Source organism: Entelurus aequoreus, linkage group LG11 (genome assembly GCF_033978785.1).
Source record: "Entelurus aequoreus isolate RoL-2023_Sb linkage group LG11, RoL_Eaeq_v1.1, whole genome shotgun sequence".
In the NCBI taxonomy this organism is placed as follows: Eukaryota; Metazoa; Chordata; class Actinopteri; order Syngnathiformes; family Syngnathidae; genus Entelurus; species Entelurus aequoreus.
The window spans coordinates 10,340,002-10,359,766 of NC_084741.1; the positions used below are offsets into that span (position 1 = coordinate 10,340,002).

A 19,765-nucleotide genomic window follows, 5' to 3' on the forward strand; every position below is an offset into this window, starting at 1 on the left:
CAGTAGGAGTCATGTTGGTGTGTGACATTTACAATAAATCTGGCTGAGCAGAGGTCTGCTTGTGTGTGTGCGTGCGTGTGTGTGTGTGTGTGTGTGTGTGTGTGTGTGTGTGTGTGTGTGTGTGTGTGTGTGTGTGTGTGTGTGTGTGTGTGTGTGTGTGTGTGTGTGTGTGTGTGTGTGTGTGTGTGTGTGTGTGTGTGTGTGTGTGTGTGTGTGTGTGTGTGAGAGAGGAAGGGATGGGGTGATGTTCATGTGTAGGATGTGGCTCTTTACAGTAACACAGTAAAAAAAAAGTGGCTCTTAGTCTCTGAATGGTTGACCACCCCTGATCTAGAACAGGGGTATCAAACATACAGCTGAACAGGTTTTATCTGCCCCGCGAGATGAGTTTGCCAGGTATAAAAATAAGATGTCATTTTTGAATGATAGAAACGGCTGTTTTTATTGTGTCCACTAGATGTGACAAAAGCAATTGTTTGTATCCTCTGAGACTGCCGTGAGAGCGCGCATGACTTCAGAGGGGGCGGAGCTATGTGGCGTATGTCAACACTTCCATGTTTAGACACTACACACTTATGCTGCCTATTAGTGATGGTATACAAAATGTGGATTGTTACATTCAAGCCTTGATTGTCAAAGATGTTGCTAATGTAACCTGTGACATTTCTACCCAAATAGATACTTTTAGGCCTACTCACCTACTCAGTGGCCTAGTGGTTAGTGTCCGCCCTGAGATCGGTAGGTTGTGAGTTCAAAACCCGGCCGAGTCATACCAATGATTACCTCCCTGCTTGGCACTCAGCATCAAGGGTTGGAATTGTGGGTTAAATCACCAAAAATGATTCCCGGGCACGGCCACCGCTGCTGCTCACTGCTCGCCTCACCTCCCAGGGGGTGAACAAGGGGATGGGTCAAATGCAGAGGACACATTTCACCACACCTAGTGTGTGTGTGACAATCATTGGTACTTTAACTTTAACTTAACTTTTATTATTTTATTATGTGGGCTCTGTACCGAGGATGTCGTTGTGGCTTGTACAGCCCTTTGAGACACTTGTGATTTAGGGCTATATAAATAAACATTGATTGATTGATTGATTGATTATCTGTACATTTCGTGTTGTACTTATAACCAGGGACACATTTTCTGAGTGCACATAAATATGATGAAATATATCCCCTTCTAACTTCATGTGTGATAAATGAAATTAGTCCGAATTCACAAGTTTTGTTGTAGATGATGCTACATTTGAACAGAATAAACCACTTGATGTAAGTACATCAGTTGAGGAAAATTTGTAAATTACATTAATAACATCCTGTAATTTGATATTGATATTATTATTCATTTCATTTTATGATAGATTAAAAAAATCTATCATAAAATCATCATTAAATCTCATAATAATAGGTAGACTCTATTCTACCTATTATTATGATGAACATTATCATATCATTTATTCTGAAAGTATAAATGACAAAAATTAAGATCGGATACTATTAACAGCAACATGTAAGTGTAAAAAAAAATCCCATTATGATTTGAAACATTTTCAAAATGTGCTTGTTTTATTTTTAAACAAAGAAAACAATCTGAAGTTCTCTTTATTTTTAAGTTATATGCCATGATTTTACCAGTCCATTCAGTTGGGAATAGATTTTCCTCCATGTGGCCCCTGAGCTAAAATGACTTTGACACCCGTTGTCTAGAAAGACTATTGAAAAATGTTTCAGTTTAATAGCTACAAGCTGCTGTTATCTGCCATCACAGATTCACAGTGTCTGTGTGTGTGTGTTTTTGTGTCCATGTATATGTGTGTCTAGTGCCAACACCCACTCAGGCTCCGACTGAACCTCCTGCCACAGAGCCCCCTCCCACAATCCCGCCTGCTAAAGAAGGTGAGCAAGAAGTTCAAAGCGAACACACAGTATATGCACTTTTATGCTTTGTCGTGCATGTATTTGTGCTGTTACTTCACATAACATCCTAAAACTATTGTATAACAACTAATGGACTAAAGTACAAGGTTCTTTCTTGTTTAAAATGCAATACAATTGTACCTCAGTTTTTGTTAGTAATCGATTCCAAGGTTTGGCAAAGACAGAATCTTACAAAAACCAAAATAAAATACACTGCTGTGTTATTGTATTTCATATCAACATAATGATGGGGTGATGGATAAACTTTCTATTTAATAAAAAAAGCCCCCAAAAATTAACAACCAGTTGAACTGTCCTTGTTTCAGTCGCCTTGCCGACACACACACACACGCATTGTCACTAGCCCTGTGGTGCACTCACAGTTAAAAATTGCAAAACTCCTCACCTTTAACAGCCAGGTCGCAAAATGATTAGGAATAAAAAAGTTAAATGCACTTCACCTTTTTTTGCGGTGCAGCCAAAGGAAGGAAGAAGGGGGTAATGGGGAAATAGGGTTGCCACCCGCCCCGTAAAATACGGAATCGACCCGTAATTGGGACTGAAATGTTGCATCCCGTATTGAAACAATACGGGGTGCGGTTTCTTCCCTATTTTCCTATTTGTCCCATGCGTCCGTCAAACACACACGTGAACACTGAATTCAACAATAATGAACAAAATAAAAGCTAAGCGGACCCCCGAGTGTGGCTTTACATGATACATCTGTATGAGGGGCCGTTAGGGACATTATTCAGAATTACCTCTTACATACACTACTGAAATGCTCTCACATAAACAACTGAAATCTTTTTCTTTTATACACACTACTGAAACACTCTTATAAACACTACTGAAATGCTCTTACATACACTACTGATATGCTCTCATATAAACAACTGAAATGTTTTTCTCTCACACACCCTACTGAAACACTTTATAAACACTACTGAAATGCTCTTACAAACACTACTGAAACACTCTTATAAACACTACTGAAACACTCTTATAAACACTACTGAAACACTCTTATATACACTACTGAAACACTCTTATAAACACTACTGAAACACTCTTATATACACTACTGAAACACTCTTATAAACACTACTGAAATGCTCTTATAAACACTACTGAAACACTCTTATAAACACTACTGAAATGCTCTTATAAACACTACTGAAACACTCTTATATACACTACTGAAACACTCTTATAAACACTACTGAAACGCTCTTACATACACTACTGAAACGCTCTTATAAACACTACTGAAACACTCTTATAAACACTACTGAAACATTCTTACATACACTACTGAAACACTCTTATAAACACTACTGAAATGTTTTTGTCTCACGCACACACACACACCTGGAATTATTTTTCACTAGTATGTATAAACGGATTTCACCTGTGTGTGTGTGTGCTTTTTACACGTGCGTGTGAGGGACAACAATTTCAGTAGTATGTGTGCAAAGATTTCAGTTATGTGTATGAGCGCATCTTACCATTGTGTATACGAGCATTTTACCACTATGTGTAAGAGCATCTTACTAGTGTGTGTGAGCGATGTTGCATTCCGGTTCCGGTATAATCCCCGCCCCTTTTCAGACAGGTTTATTTTTATTTTTTTTAAAGCCAAGTTGTGGACAAAATGTCTGCCGACAAGTAGCTTAACCGAGGCGGGAGCTCCACTTCATAATTTGAGGGCTTCAGCGGAGAATATAAGAACACTTTCAATGCAACAAGGGTCGGACTGCCGCCATGGGTCTCCCCCGCAGGACGCGGCACCTGAGCGGCCACACAGCGGTGCCTTTCTCCTCCCGACAGCCAAGCAGTCTGGAGCACTCGTTCCATTGCGAGTTTGCACCGCACACATGCAACGTTTCAGTTCATGGACATTGGGGCAAAAGGAGGAAAAGGTAATTAGACATTATTTATTTCTAAGTGATTGTTGAATCACACAAAATGTAAGACAACATGGCATTGTAGTGAGCTACAATGGTAACATGTCGAAATGTGAGTCACGTCGTGTTACGTCAGTAGCTAATCATATACTAATGATAATGGATTGCATTTATTTAGCGCTTTTCTATCGACTAGATAAGGGGTCCCCAAACTACGGCCCGCGGGCCGTTTACGGCCCACCAAAGTCCAACATCCGGCCCGCTGGAAAAACATTTTTTTTTGTATTATTATTTTCAATCTGTCTTTTTTTATTCATTTTTTGGTGTTCCCTAGCCGCTCAGGCAAATCATATTGTCTACAAATGCATTTCCCTGTATGACTTATATTGTCTTAACTGTTTTCATGTGATCTGATTGTTACATTCTTATTTCAGAGTCACCACACAGCTGCATGACCATTTCAACAAAGACGGAATAAACAACCTCTGGATTAATGGAACTTCTCTGCACACAAATATATTAATTGGAATATTCAATAAATTTCACATAAACATATTAAATATCCTTTTTTTTTTTTGCTCAAAAAAGGTTCCCTATGCCTTATTATTTATATACTTTTCAATGCTTCTTGCACACAAATATATTAATTGGAATATTCAATACATTTCACATAGAAACATTGTGAATATTATTTTCAACAGTGTGTTGAAAACAACCTTTTTTGGCTCAGAATGGTTCCTTATGTCTCATTATTCATATACTTTCAATACTTGTCAGTGTGTAATTCCAGACATAGATGTAAACATTAATGAGACAACAATGAACATTTTTCAACAAGTGAACCCACTTGAAAATGATGGCAACTTTGGAATAGACATTTTCACTTCAATTCTGCACTTTATCCAGTGGACAACATGGGAATTATAAGGTTTGTTAAAATGTTTTCTTCACTTGTGCAGTGTATTCTGCGAATTAACATTTTGTTTAAACATTTTGTAAAAAATAAATAAATAAGGAACCTGTTATACAGACCTGTATGAAGTTGCCCACTTTATTATTTGAAATATATAAATAACACTGCAATACGTTTGTGCTGTGAACATTTATGTTTCTACGGTTGAGGTTTTTAAGTTATTTTATGTTCTGACTAGTAATGTCATCCAGCCCCCACCACCACACACACTTTGTCAAAATCTCCCCGAACTTGTCCCAAACGCTTGTGATGCACAATTTGTTTGTCTTATGATTATTGTATTTAGGTTAGGGGCTAGGTGTAAATATTAACACATTAACTTAAACTATAATTTTAGACAAACAATATCTATTGTCTGACTACAAGAAGCATTGAAAAGTATATAAATAATAAGGCATATATATGTTTATGTGAAATTTATTGAATATTCCAATTAATATATTTGTGTGCAGAGAAGTTCCATGAATCCAGAGGTTGTTTATTCCGTCTTTGTTGAAATGGTCATGCAGCTGTGTGGTGACTCTGAAATAAGAATGTAACAATCAGATCACATGAAAACAGTTAAGACAATATAAGTCATACAGGGAAATGCATTTGTAGACAATATGATTTGCCTGAGCGGCTAGGGGACACCAAAAAATGAATTAAAAAAGACATATTGAAAATAATAATACAAAAAAAAAATGTTTTTCCAGCGGGCCGGATGTTGGACTTTGGTGGGCCGTAAACGGCCCGCGGGCCGTAGTTTGGGGACCCCTTATCTAGTCGATGATAAGCGCTAAATAAATGCAATCCATTATCATTAGTATATGATTAGCTACTGACGTAACACGATGTGACTCACATTTCGACATGTTACCATTGTACAGGGGTCACCAACCTTTTTGAAACCAAGGGCTACTTCTTGGGTACTGATTAATGCGAAGGGCTACCAGTTAGATACACACTTAAATAAATTGCCAAAAGTAGCCAATTTGCTCAATTTACCTTTAACTCTGTTATTATTAATAATTAATGATATTTATCTTTGTGGAAACACTGATCATCTTAATGATTTCTCACAATAAATACGGTATATATAGAAACAGATAAATATCAATATGCAACACTTTATTTTTATATTTTCTCTAAGTGCACATTTTTCAAATTGAACATTTTCAAATGATCACTTCTAAGACAGTCTTGTGAAATCACAATATCCCATTTTAACTAGCTAGCCATTAACATTTTTTAACAAATCATGAATTACTTTGCACCATGTTTGTACAAATAATAACTCATGTAAAATACAAAAGTAAACTCTCAAATTTTTAAATCATGTCACACTTTGAACTGGACACCAAATCTGTTATCTGTTTCTTTGTCAGTTAGTGGGAAGCCTGGCATTGCATGCTGTTAACTAGTGTGTTGTACTCTGGTGTGTAACTTGACACTGCAACTCTGAGTGAGTCTTGCAGATGTGCATCAGTGAGTTCTGTGTTTGTTCTTGATGAAGTTCATGTCAGAAAAGGCTGATTCACAAAGATAAGATTTTTCCTCATTGTTTGTGGAACCTTCTTAATCTTTTGGACATATTTTCACAGCAATCTGGCCTTAAGCTTAATTATGATAAATGTAAAATGTTAAGGATCGGAAATCTAAAGGGAACGTCCTTTCGAATGGAATGCAAAGTGCCTGTTTTGTGGACAGATGGACCAGTTAACATACTTGGTGTTGTTGTCCCAGAAAATCTGGAAGATCTAGGCTCAGTAAATTATGATAATCGACTAAGAAAGCTGGACAAAATTATGCAATTATGGAAAGGGGAATCCCTAACCTTGTATGGTAAAATGTCTATTGCCAACTCGTTAATTATTCATCAATTTATTTATTTGTTTTTGTCATTACCAGCTCCATCACAAAACTTTTTTAAGATTTATGAGCGGAGGGTCTTCGATTTTGTCTGGAACGGCAAACCAGAAAAGATTAAAAGAAAGGTTTTGTACAAAGAGTATGAATATGGGGGCCTGAAACTTCTCAACCTTGAAGCTATGTGTCTGTCTTTAAAAGCATCAATTGTTCCAAATATGTATTTAAACATTGAGTGGTACACAAATGTCCTGTTGGACAAAAAACATGTACTGTATCAAAAGAAATTGTATCCTTTTTTACAAGTGATCCCCTCCCAGAGAGTCTGCTGGGAAACATGGCGGGGTTCATAAAGGAAACAATCCACTCATAGTGGTGTTTTCAATTTTATGTGCCAGAAAAAAGAGACGATATTTTGCAGCAGTTAATATGGATGAACTCTAATATTGTAATAGATGGAAAGCCTTTCTTTTGGAAAAATATGTTTGAAAGAGGAATCATTTTTGTCAATGATATTATCAATGAGAATGGTAAAATTATGAAGTATGATCAATTTAGAGCTATGTATGGTGATGCTTGCTCAAGCTTTTCATTTTATCAACTAACTGGAGTAATTGGGAAAAGATGGAAACAAATAATTAATTATGGAACTACTAAATTATTAGTTTGTAAACCTCTAATAAGAAATTGTAGTTGGCAAAAAGGAACTAAAATAAATAGAAAAATATATAATTTATATTTAATAAAGAAATCTTTGAAGGCTGCCTCATACAACACAAATGGAAAATGGGAGGACTTTTTTGACTGCCATACTCAAACTAATCTATAAAACCACTATCGATGTGCAAAATTGTTATTTTCAAATTAAAATTATGTATAACTTCTTACCCACAGGGAAAATGTTAAAAGTATGGAAAATGACAGAGTCAGATGATTGCCCATTGTGTTGTCAGGAGCCTGAATCCACCCTGCATTTGTTTTGGTATTGTCATATTGTGACTTTGTTTTGGGTGGAAGTTAAAAAAATGTGTTTAAGGATTGGTTTGTTTATGAAGCTTAATGTGGTTTCTGTTATTTTAGGAGAGTTCATTGACAATCATGATTTAGTCAATTTAATTATAGTACTCGGTAAAATGTTTATTTTTAAGGCCAAAAACAGATATTCACTTAGTATTACTTTCTTTAAAACATTTATTCAGTATTTTCTAACTTTAGAAAGTTACATGGTTGAAAACGATAATGATGCCAAAAAACATTAAAAAAAAGATGAGAAGTCCTCAAAGGCTTATTTTGAAAGTATAATTATGTTTATAGATTATATGATATCTGTTGTTGTGTTCCCTAATTTGAGTGACCTGGACATAATCTGGACTGTACATAAATGCTTATTTTGAAAATGTAATTTTGTTTATAAATTATATGCAATCTATTGTGTTCCCTAATTTTTTTCTGTGTACATGAATGAAGGTGTGTGTTGCTGAGTCCGACTTGGACATTATCTGGACTGGGCCTGGTTTAAAAAACCCTTTAAACAAATCTAATTTCATTGACAACCTGGTCTGTTGAAGATAAGGCCCTTTTTTAAAAAAATAAAATAAGATAAATAAATAAAAAACATTTTCTTGGATAAAAAATAAAGTAAAACAATATAAAAATAATTACATAAAAAATAGTAATTAATGAAAATGTTAGTGGACCAGCAGCCTATACAATCATGTGTGCTTCAGGGACTGTGTCCCTTGCAGATGTGTTGTCTATGTTGTGGGAACCAGAATATTGGTAGCAGAAAGAAATAACCCCTTTTGTGTGAGTGGGTGTGGATGAGTGTGCATGGAGGAGGTTGTTTGGGTTGATGCACTGATTGAAAGTGTATCTTGTGTTTTTTCTATGTAGATTTAATTTAAAAACAATTTTTTTTTTTTTTTTTTTTTTTTAGAACAGGCCCGCGGGCGACTCATCTGGTCCTTACGGGCGACCTGGTGCCCGCGGGCACCGCGTTGGTGACCCCTGCCATTGTAGCTCACTACAATGCCATGTTGTCTTACATTTCGTGTGATTCAACAATCACTTAGAAATAAATAATGTCTAATTACCATTTCCTCCTTTTGCCCCGATGTCCATGAACTGAAACGTTGCATGTGTGCGGTGCAAACTAGCAATGGAACGAGTGCTCCAGGCTGTGGCTGTCGGGAGGAGAAAGGCACCGCTGTGTGGCCGCTCAGGTGCCGCGTCCTGCGGGGGAGACCCATGGCGGCAGCCCGACCCTTGTTGCATTGAAAGTGTTCTTATATTCTCCGCTGAAGCCCTCAAATTATGAAGTGGAGCTCCCGCCTCGGTTAAGCTACTTGTCGGCAGACATTTTGTCCACAACTTGGCTTTAAAAAAAATAAAAATAAACCTGTCTGAAAAGGGGCGGGGATTATACCGGAACCGGAATGCAACATCGCTCACACACACTAGTAAGATGCTCTTACACATAGTGGTAAAATGCTCGTATACACAGTGGTAAGATGCGCTCATACACATAACTGAAATCTTTGCACACATACTACTGAAATTGTTGTCCCTCACACGCACGTGTAAAAAGCACACACACACACAGGTGAAATCCGTTTATACATGCTAGTGAAAAATAATTACAGGTGTGTGTGTGTGTGTGCGTGAGACAAAAACATTTCAGTAGTGTTTATAAGAGTGTTTCAGTAGTGTATGTAAGAATGTTTCAGTAGTGTTTATAAGAGTGTTTCAGTAGTGTTTATAAGAGTGTTTCAGTAGTGTTTATAAGAGCATTTCAGTAGTGTATGTAAGAGCATTTCAGTAGTGTTTATAAGAGTGTTTCAGTAGTGTATATAAGAGTGTTTCAGTAGTGTTTATAAGAGCATTTCAGTAGTGATTATAAGAGTGTTTCAGTAGTGTATATAAGAGTGTTTCAGTAGTGTTTCAGTAGTGTATATAAGAGTGTTTCAGTAGTGTTTATAAGAGTGTTTCAGTAGTGTTTATAAGAGTGTTTCAGTAGTGTTTATAAGAGTGTTTCAGTAGTGTTTATAAGAGTGTTTCAGTAGTGTATGTAAGAGCATTTCAGTAGTGTTTATACGATTGTTTCAGTAGGGTGTGTGAGAGAAAAACATTTCAGTTGTTTATATGAGAGCATTTCAGTAGTGTATGTAAGAGCATTTCAGTAGTGTTTATAAGAGTGTTTCAGTTGTGTGTATAAAAGAAAAAGATTTCAGTTGTTTATGTGAGAGCATTTCAGTAGTGTATGTAAGAGGTAATTCTGAATAATGTCCCTAACGGCCCCTCATACATCTGGTTCGCTCTCCTCTGTGTCAAATCCTGTCTGACTCCGTCTGCCTGCACGCAGCCCCGCCCCTCTGTCTGCCTGCACGCAGCCCCACCCCTCTGTGCTGTCTGTCATGATCGTTGCCTAGTTACGCTCCTGACCGCACCAGGGCGCGTTTTAAAAAATGTCTACAGCAGAAACTCCACCACGTCCTCAACCTCAAAAGAGAAAACACCTCCAAAAATATGCACTTTTTCTCTTTTTTTTCTCTTCATCTTTTAATTTGGGTTCACACAAAAAAAGTGTTTAATTTTACTATAGTTCTCTTAAAGTGTCCCCAGACAGGCTTTGTTCCAGCACTTTATATGCATGTAATACAGTATAAGCTCAAGTTCAGTCTATTCAGCCTTTAACATGTGCAGGTATACACACAAGTGTTTCATTTGTTTCCTCTTAAAGTAAAAGTGTCCCCAATCGTTACATTTACAGCACTTTATATACAAACCCCGTTTCCATATGAGTTGGGAAATTGTGTTAGATGTAAATATAAATGGAATGCAATGATTTGCAAATCATTTTCAACCCATATTCAGTTGAATATGCTACAAAGACAACATATTTGATGTTCAAACTGATAAACTTTTTTTTTTTTGCAAATAATCATTAACTTTAGAATTTGATGCCAGCAACACGTGACAAAGAAGTTGGGAAAGGTGGCAATAAATACTGATAAAGTTGAGGAATGCTCATCAAACACTTATTTGGAAAATCCCACAGGTGAACAGGCAAATTGGGAACAGGTGGGTGCCATGATTGGGTATAAAAGTAGATTCCATGAAATGCTCAGTCATTTACAAACAAGGATGGGGCGAGGGTCACCACTTTGTCAATAAATGCGTGAGCAAATTGTTGAACAGTTTAAGAAAAACCTTTCTCAACCAGCTATTGCAAGGAATTTAGGGATTTCACCATCTACGGTCCGTAATATCCTCAAAGGGTTCAGAGAATCTGGAGAAATCACTGCACGTAAGCAGCTAAGCCCGTGACCTTCGATTCCTCAGGCTGTACTGCATCAACAAGTGACATCAGTGTGTAAAGGATATCACCACATGGGCTCAAGAACACTTCATAAAACCGTTGTCAGTAACTACAGTTGGTCGCTACATCTGTAAGTGCAAGTTAAAACTCTCCTACGCAAGGCGAAAACCGTTTATCAACAACACCCAGAAACGCTGTTGGCTTCGCTGGGCCTGAGCTCATCTAAGATGGACTGATACAAAGTGGAAAAGTGTTCTGTGGTCAGACGAGTCCACATTTCCCAAATTTTTTTTGGAAACTGTGGACGTCGTGTCCTCCGGACTAAAGAGGAAAAGAACCATCCGGATTGTTATAGGCGCAAAGTTGAAATGCCAGCATCTGTGATGGTATGGGGGTGTATTAGTGCCCAAGACATGGGTAACTTACACATATGTGAAGTCACCATTAATGCTGAAAGGTACATACAGGTTTTGGAGCAACATATGTTGCCATCCAAGCAACGTTACCATGGACGCCCCTGCTTATTTCAGCAAGACAATGCCAAGCCACGTGTTACATCAACGTGGCTTCATAGTAAAAGAGTGCGGGTACTAGACTGGCCTGCCTGTAGTCCAGACCTGTCTCCCATTGAAAATGTGAGGTGCATTATGAAGCCTAAAATACCACAACGGAGACCCCCGGACTGTTGAACAACTTAAGCTGTACATCAAGCAAGAATGGGAAAGAATTCCACCTGAGAAGCTTAAAAAATGTGTCTCCTCAGTTCCCAAACGTTTACTAAGTGTTGTTAAAAGGAACGGCCATGTAACACAGTGGTGAACATGCCCTTTCCCAGCTACTTTGGCACGTGTTGCAGCCATGAAATTCTAAGTTAATTATTATTTGCGAAATGTTTATCAGTTTGAACATCAAATATCTTGTCATGTGCATTCAATTGAATATGGGTTGAAAAGGATTTGCAAATCATAGTATTCCGTTTATATTTACATCTAACACAATTTCCCAACTCATATGGAAACGGGGTTTGTACTTGCATTTCATTTAAGTATTGTCCTCTTTCAGTAAAGGTGTCCCCAGACAGGGTTTGTTTAATTTACAGCACTTTATATGTATAGAATACAGTAGGCCAGGTCTATATGCTCAAGTTCAGGCTAATTACATGGACGTAATAATGTATCTAGACATGTATACACAAGTTCAACTGTTTCATTTAGTTTTTTGTGTGTTAAACTGCAAATCTTTGATTAATTTACAACACTTTAGCAATGTTCATTGCTAATAAAGCACTTTAAACTTTAAGTATGACTAAATGCATCCTTGACTTCCCCTTCCTCACTGACTACCAAGTGACCCCAGGGAACAGGGCCCAGAGGCTATGACGTGGGAAATAATGTCAATTAAATCAAAGCATTTAGTTTTTTCATATACAAGATACACATGTTTCTATTCATTTCAGGGTTTTGAGGAGCCAATCCCTCAAATGTATTTCGGCCGTGCAGTTTCGCCGTGCTGCCGTGAAGAGTGTTCCTTATTTCCAGTTCTGAAAGGTGGCAACCCTATGGGGAAATGTCGACAACGCTATAGGCACTTCCTGAAAACCACACACTGCCTGTCCATTGCTTTGTTTGGACTCCTTTTGAGCTAGAAAAAGTACAAACATGCTGTAAAAAAGCTAAACAATTAGCACAGTAGCTAACGACAGAACAAATGTGCTGCAGGCCGACAATGGTTAAATTAAATATTCGTACACTGAGAAAAAGTTTGTACAACAAAGCATATTTCTATTTGGTCTGTGCTTCGTAAATTGAACATTTTGTGTGAGGGTTTTGTAAATTACTGTTTGACTGTATTATGATCATTATGAAGACATGCATCAGGTAAGTACTTGGCAATCTGGAAAGGTATGCTCTTACTGTATCAGATATGCTTAACAAGTTACCTTGACAAACGTCACACGTTAATGATTGCACAATTTAGCATGTCCAAAAAGGAGTAGGAATAAGCAGAGCTTATGTACAAACATCCTTTTGAAAATTTGACACTTTATCTGAGCTGGATTACCTCTCAAATTATTTTAGAGATGTATTCTGTATGTATTAAAGGAAAATACATACAGCATTCTATACAACATTCTGATATAGAATGGGGCAGGAAAAAAATCATCGTTAACCAACTCAGCACTTTTTTGTTTTGCTGTAATTGAAAAAATATGAGAATCATGTAACAAACTATAAAAATATATACACAGATAAATAGTACATTGAGTATAGACGGGATGGGTATTGTAATTGCCTAAAATGAGAGAATACTTTTGTATTCATAAGATGATCCAGGGAACTGTCTGATTCTGTACAGCTTAAGAGCTTTTTGCACATAAATGTGGCAAACTCCCCACTTTTTAAAATGTTATATGTCTTGCCCCTTTGCTGTCAAATAACCGAGAAAGACTTCAGTCCTAGGAAGTGGAAACGTAACAAAGTGTAAGCCTCCTGTCAGTTCTTTTACTTCCACCCAAATGCCCCATCAAATCAGTTTCAACGGCGAAGAAAAACACTCTTGAAAGGAGACAAACAAGATTGAAAGATGCGAAACGAAGTCACTCCCACCCTCATCGTTCCTTCACTTCCGCAGTTCCTGTCTGATAAGCTCGGCTGAAAGTCTGATCTGACAAGCATCCTTAACACGTCTGTTGTAATTCAAGACGTTTCTTACCTTTTGTCACACTAATGCCTTAAGGTGGCCCAAAAACACATACTGGTGAAATGCAGACAGCAAAACAACCGCATATAAAAAAATTATGTGTAAGAGCATGCATGCAATGTTATTTGAAGAGAAATTATTTTGGGAGATACAATACAGGGACCTAGAGAATGTGAGAAAACTACGTAAGTATTGGCTGCTAAAGCATTACAGCTTGTAAAACTTCCTAATGAAAAAACTTTGTGCCTGACCTTTATCTCAACATTTCTGACTGGTGATAGTTCTGTAAAAATATAAAAAGACATTTGTCTCATTGTCAACAAAGTAATACCATCTCACAATGGATTTTTGTAAGCTTTAGGTTCTATTGGTGTACCAAACATACTTTGTTCTCATGGTACAGTTTCAAACTGATCATGAGCAGGGAAAATAAAATGTAATTTTATAGATTTAAAAGGCTAAAAGCATCTTTACAGCAGCAACAAGAGGGATGTATCTCCCGACAAGGAAAATAGCAGAGGGAGCATCACTGTTGGACTGGGAATGAAAATTATCAGCTACTTTGGGGAATACGTCTAAATAATTTAGATATATACAGTAGATGGCAGAACGTTCTTTATTCTTTATTTATTCAAACCCCAGAGTGACAATCATGGCTACGAAAAATGTTCTGCTGCACTTCATACCCCAAGAGCACGTTGGCCATTTGGGACAGCCCAGACTTTTTCTAACACTGTCCAGTAAAGCTCAGAAGTTGAGGGAGAAGATTCTTGAGGCGATCAAGAACCTGATGGTTACTCTGGCTGAGCTCTACAGACCTTGTGTGGGGATGGGAGAAAGTTACAGATTATGGACAATGAAAATATTTCCCCACAGACACACTGAGTAGCAACTATATCTTCTTTTACCAGGATGTTGCTATAAAAACAAGAAGAAATACTGGTGCACTTTGCTGTTGCTGTATAAGCCTATTTTGCACATTTTTGTGTAACATGTTGGTAAGATGTTTTTTTAAATTGTTTTAGTAATTATGTACAGATCCTTCAATAAATGTCCCTATTATAATGAGTTTAATATGCAAATCTTAGTGTTATGATCCGTTGCCCGGATCATAGTTTGTTTACATTTATTTAGGTTGTGATTCACTTGTGGTTTCAGTTCTGTTTTCAGCACCCTTTAGTTTGTGTGTTTTGGTTGTCATGGGTGCTGATTGTTTTCACCTGCCTCTGGTTAGTCTGGTTAGGGGACAAATTTCACCACACCTAGTTGTCATTGGTACTTTAACTTTAACTTAACTAATATGTCATATCAGATGTAATATATCTCTCTCTTTGCAGTGTGCAAGGAGGCCAAAGCTGACCTGGCCTTCCTGGTGGATGGCTCTTGGTCCATTGGTGATGACAACTTCCTGAAGATCACAAATTTCCTGTATAGCACCATTGGATCTTTAGATCTAATTGGACCGGATGGCACTCAGGTGAGCTGTGTGGCAATGCCCAACCATACCAGTATGCCAGGTTTATGTTCTCAGGCAGGGTTCTTCAACGTTTTCCGGGTTAAGAACCCCTAAACTGATGGAGACTACTCGTGGTATCCTGGTTACAATTGTGTTTTAAATGGAACTGTTTCTAAAGGTAATACTAAGATATTTAAATAATACACCATTGTTTATTTGAAATGTGCATGGTACAGTGAGTAGGGTGGTCATGCCACTGCCATTCACAAAATATACTACAGTGTGCAGGATGAACATTGATGCCTATTTAAAGACATTTTAATTTGTGGAAACTTTTTTTTACCATAGGGAACTGTAGTGCACCCTTATCACAATGTTCCAAAGAGCTGGTCATAAAAGAATAGATAATAATTAAAAACCCATATGATCAAAGTCTAGTGCCACATTTTGATTCATATGTTTCTGGCTTTTCATTTTCCTTCACTCACATGAATCGATTATCTATGGTTTGTGAAACATGTATGGTCTTGAGAAGCAATATAAAGCAGATGCTGGGAAATGGCATATTACACATCCCATTTCAAAATAGACGCCTTTTTTAAACTAATTTTAAAACATGTACCACCCACACAAGTTAAATATTTGCAAAATCTGCAACTACATGCATACTTCCTGGCCTCAATGCACAAGTCCAACAGTAGACTTATAGTAAATGGGGGAGCACTTATATTCTGTAATTTATTTCTACTGCACCTTAATGAGACATAAACTGCTTTACAGTATTGCTCTTTTCACCCCTTCATTTGGATCTCTACACACACTGATAATTACCTCAGCCAAAGATTTCTACATTTGTCATAAACTATTACATTTTTATTATTATGGCTTTTTTCTAGTTGTGTATTTAAAATTGAAAGATACACACTGGCTGGCAGATGTGACCTTCTAATAATTCTGCTCTTCATTTTGGGTTCTTGTTACTTTTAAGCATAATACCATAAATACACAAGTGTTCACCAAACTACAGTTTTTAAATGACAGCCAGATTATCATCCTAACTATGAAATGTTAGACATCAAAGAGGACCTATGATTTTATTTACTTTTAAAGAACTTCCTTGTGGTCTGCATAATATCTATTGCCTATGTGTCAAAGTCAAGGCCTGCGGGCCAGATCCGGCCCGCGAATGAATCATTTATGGCACCCGGGATGATATTTGATTAGTATTAGAACCGGTCCGCAGGCCACAGACGCCTGCTGCTGTTTTGCACACACCATACTCCATCAGCGTTGGCGCTAGGCATTTTCAAAATGGGGTGCCAGGGACCCCATCAAGTCATAAAAATGGGGTCCGACAGTTAATTTTTGGTGTCCCACATTTTTGTAACCGTTTTGAAAACAAATGATAAATGTATGCATTAAGTTAAAGTTAAAGTACCCATGATTGTGTGGCGAAATTATTCTCTGCATTTTTATCCTGTTATCTCTCACATTCTATATTTTGTTTTGGAAAAAGGTTGTCATAACGGTTACTTAATTCATTAAAAAATAAAATAAAATAAAAAATAGAATTTTTTTTATGCATATGTGAAATTTATTCAGTTGTAAACATTCATTCACTTTCTTCTTTCCTTCGTGGATCTAAACTTTATCGCTGCCTGTATTTTTTTCTATATTTTTATTGTAGTGTTTTCAGAATGTGTTTGTTCTATTTTTGGCCAAAGTAAGACAAAGAAAACAATCTGAAGTTGTCTTTATTTTTTAGTGTTAATGCCATGATTTTCATAGTCCGGCCCGCGTGTGCACAGATTTTCCTCCATGCGGCCCCTGAGCTAAAATTAGTTTGACACCCCTGATCTATTGGATATGCTTTGGTGTCAATTTTGCTTCACCGTCACTTTTATAACGTTTGACTTTTATTTTTTGAGTCTGTAAGATGTTTGACTTCCGAGGCGTTCTCAGATTGCAAATGAAACCACGCCACATCTTTTCCAAAAGTATCATAATTTATCTTTTCAAAATGTACACTGTTTATATATATACATCTTGAAGTAGTTGCCGTTATTTTCATTTTAGAAAAAGTCGGAAATAAACTTCATTAACAACATATAGATTCACTCGGTCACAACATTAGATACAACTGCACACATTCAGACTCCACATAAAAAAGCTGTTTTCAGCGGTATTGATGTTACATATGTCACATCCATTTTCTTCCACTTATCTGATGTTGGGTCGTGGGGGAAGCAGCCTAAGCAGAGAAGCTGTCACATGTTGGTGTTATTATGCACATGCTAAGATTATATAAAAATAATCATCTTTTTTGTGTTTACCATCACCTGAAGCGGAGGGTAAGGAGCTCCTCCCCTTCTGTCTGAGAGCTTGACCTCATGTCAAAATAAGAACATCCATCTTGCTGATAGTCAGACTGCAAAACCCTGCAAACATCTTTAACGGTGTGCAAGCTTACGTCAAAATGCATGAGCCTTAAGATTTGACACTTTGGCATTGTTTAACACAAGTATCCATCATTGTAATATTTATAAATCAGAAAAGACAAATTTCATCACAGGTCCCCTTTGAATTCATAGTGGGCCTGTGGTTTGCAAACAACAATAAAGTTACCCAAAGCAAGTTTTACAAGCTTGTTATGAACAAGAAACAACTTTTTTTAAATAGGGATTTCTGCGGATAGTTTTCGTAAAAATTTGCATAACAACAAACAGCCTTGTGCCAAACGTAATGAGCAACGGAAGAACGAGGCGAGTTTTCGAAACAAGATGAAGATTGCAAACGAGTCTAGTCGGTTGTTTTTGTTTCTGAAAAGCATTTAGGCGTCTCTTCTCATTTCCTGCCACTTTGTTTTGTGCCTGCAAAGTCTGTTTTCTGGCAAGTACAGTCTAAATGCATTACACTTTGCAACACATATCAAGTGGTTCCAGCATCACTGCCTTAAGGCTATAGCACAACTGGAAAACACTATTATCTTGATTCCCAGCATACAATCTACCAGGAGTAATACTTTGAATCACGTTGCCAGGGTGAATCTACCAATCTGCTCAGCCTCAGAGCTATTCTTTTATATCCGGTTCATCAATAATGCTTGGCTATAGTAGACACCCCCACACCCCTTTAGTAATATGTCACCAGTATTCAGCTGCCTCATTTGTCACTCTGTTGAGGTGCTTGCTACAGCCTTTTCTTCCATTTGTGCAGTACAGTATGTGCTCCTCTGCAATTTGGCCCCTAACCCAGTGATGGTGGGCTACCGACAGAAAAACACTTGCTTTAATGCCAGAAAGTTTGCGGTAAAATGAAAGTTGGCCGCCTTGAGCTAACACCAGCACCATTAGCAGTCTGGAGGTAATCATATTCCCTCAGAGAAATGCACTTAGACCAGGGGTGTCAAACTCAAATACAGAGTGGGCCAAAATTTAAAACTGAACAAAGCCGCGGGCCAAGGTTGAACAAATTAACCTTTTTGATAGGGACCCAAACAAGTTTTGCATTAAATATTGAACAAGCAAGGCATATATAACTTTATAGTGACATGCAAAATCGAGTTTCAAATAATGATAATAATAGTTAAACAATATCAATGGCATATCAAATACAATTTAAATAAAAATTGAATGCCTCTTTTCTATTTGCAGCCTTCTGAGGTAAATATCAACATTAACTTTTTCCACAGGCTAATAAATTTGAAAATAAAATATTGAATAAACCAACCATTCAGGACTTTAAACTGCTCAGTTTGCAACACACTGATCTAATCTGATGTGCCCAAGCCAGATACCTGCCATCTTTTCTTGGATGCTAGTTCATTAATGTCGGGGCACAGGCTTTGAGCTGAGGCAACCTTCATTATCAAACGAAGGTGTTCATCAGTCATTATATCTCGTATTCCACAGTCTTGGGGGCGTGCCTTACAGGCACTGCTTTTAACGTCCTCTACGAGCTGACGTCACGTCCGCTTTTCATCCCCGCTAACAACGTGCCCGCCCAGTCACAAGATATGAGCGGCTACTGTACGCACACACACGTAACTGCAAAGCATACTTCATCAACAGCGATACAGTTTACACTGAGTGGCCGTATAAGCAACTTTAACTTTGTCAGAAATATACGCCACACTGTGAATCCACACCAAACAACAATTACAAACACATTTTGGGAGAACATTCGCACAGTAACACAACATAAACACAACAGAACAAATACCCAGAACCCTTTGCAGCACTAACTCTTCCGGGATGCTACAAAATACCCCCCCCCCCCACCCCCACACACACACATACACACACCTTGTAGCGTCCCGGAAGAGTTAGTGCTGCAAAGGGTTCTGGGTATTTGTTCTGTTGTGTTACTGTGTGGATGTTCTCCCGAAATGTGTTTGTCATTCTTGTTTGGTGTGGGTTCACAGTGTGGCGTCTTTTTCTAACAATGTTAAAGGTTTTTATATGGCCGTCTCAGTGTATCGCTGAAGATCAAGTATGCGTTGCATTCACTTCTGTGTGCGTGCCAAAGCTGCACATATTATGTAACTGAGCCAGCACTCGTTGGACTGGACAAAAAGGGGACGTTACAATTCTCAAGAGGGGCACTGAAATTTGGGAGTCTCCCGGGAGGTTTGGCAAGTATGA

The 19,765-nt window shown here is 37.7% G+C and overlaps 1 protein-coding gene across 1 annotated transcript in view; it reads left to right on the forward strand.

The window, feature by feature from the left end:
• The window catches only part of LOC133660511 (collagen alpha-1(XIV) chain-like), a 243,948-nt gene that overhangs the window by 102,355 nt on the left and 121,828 nt on the right, over positions 1–19,765 (forward strand). The window contains exons 22-23 of the mRNA XM_062064049.1: positions 1,825–1,899; positions 15,004–15,143. Of these exons, the coding sequence (XP_061920033.1) occupies positions 1,825–1,899; positions 15,004–15,143 (215 nt within the window). The remainder of the gene's footprint in view (positions 1–1,824; positions 1,900–15,003; positions 15,144–19,765) is intronic.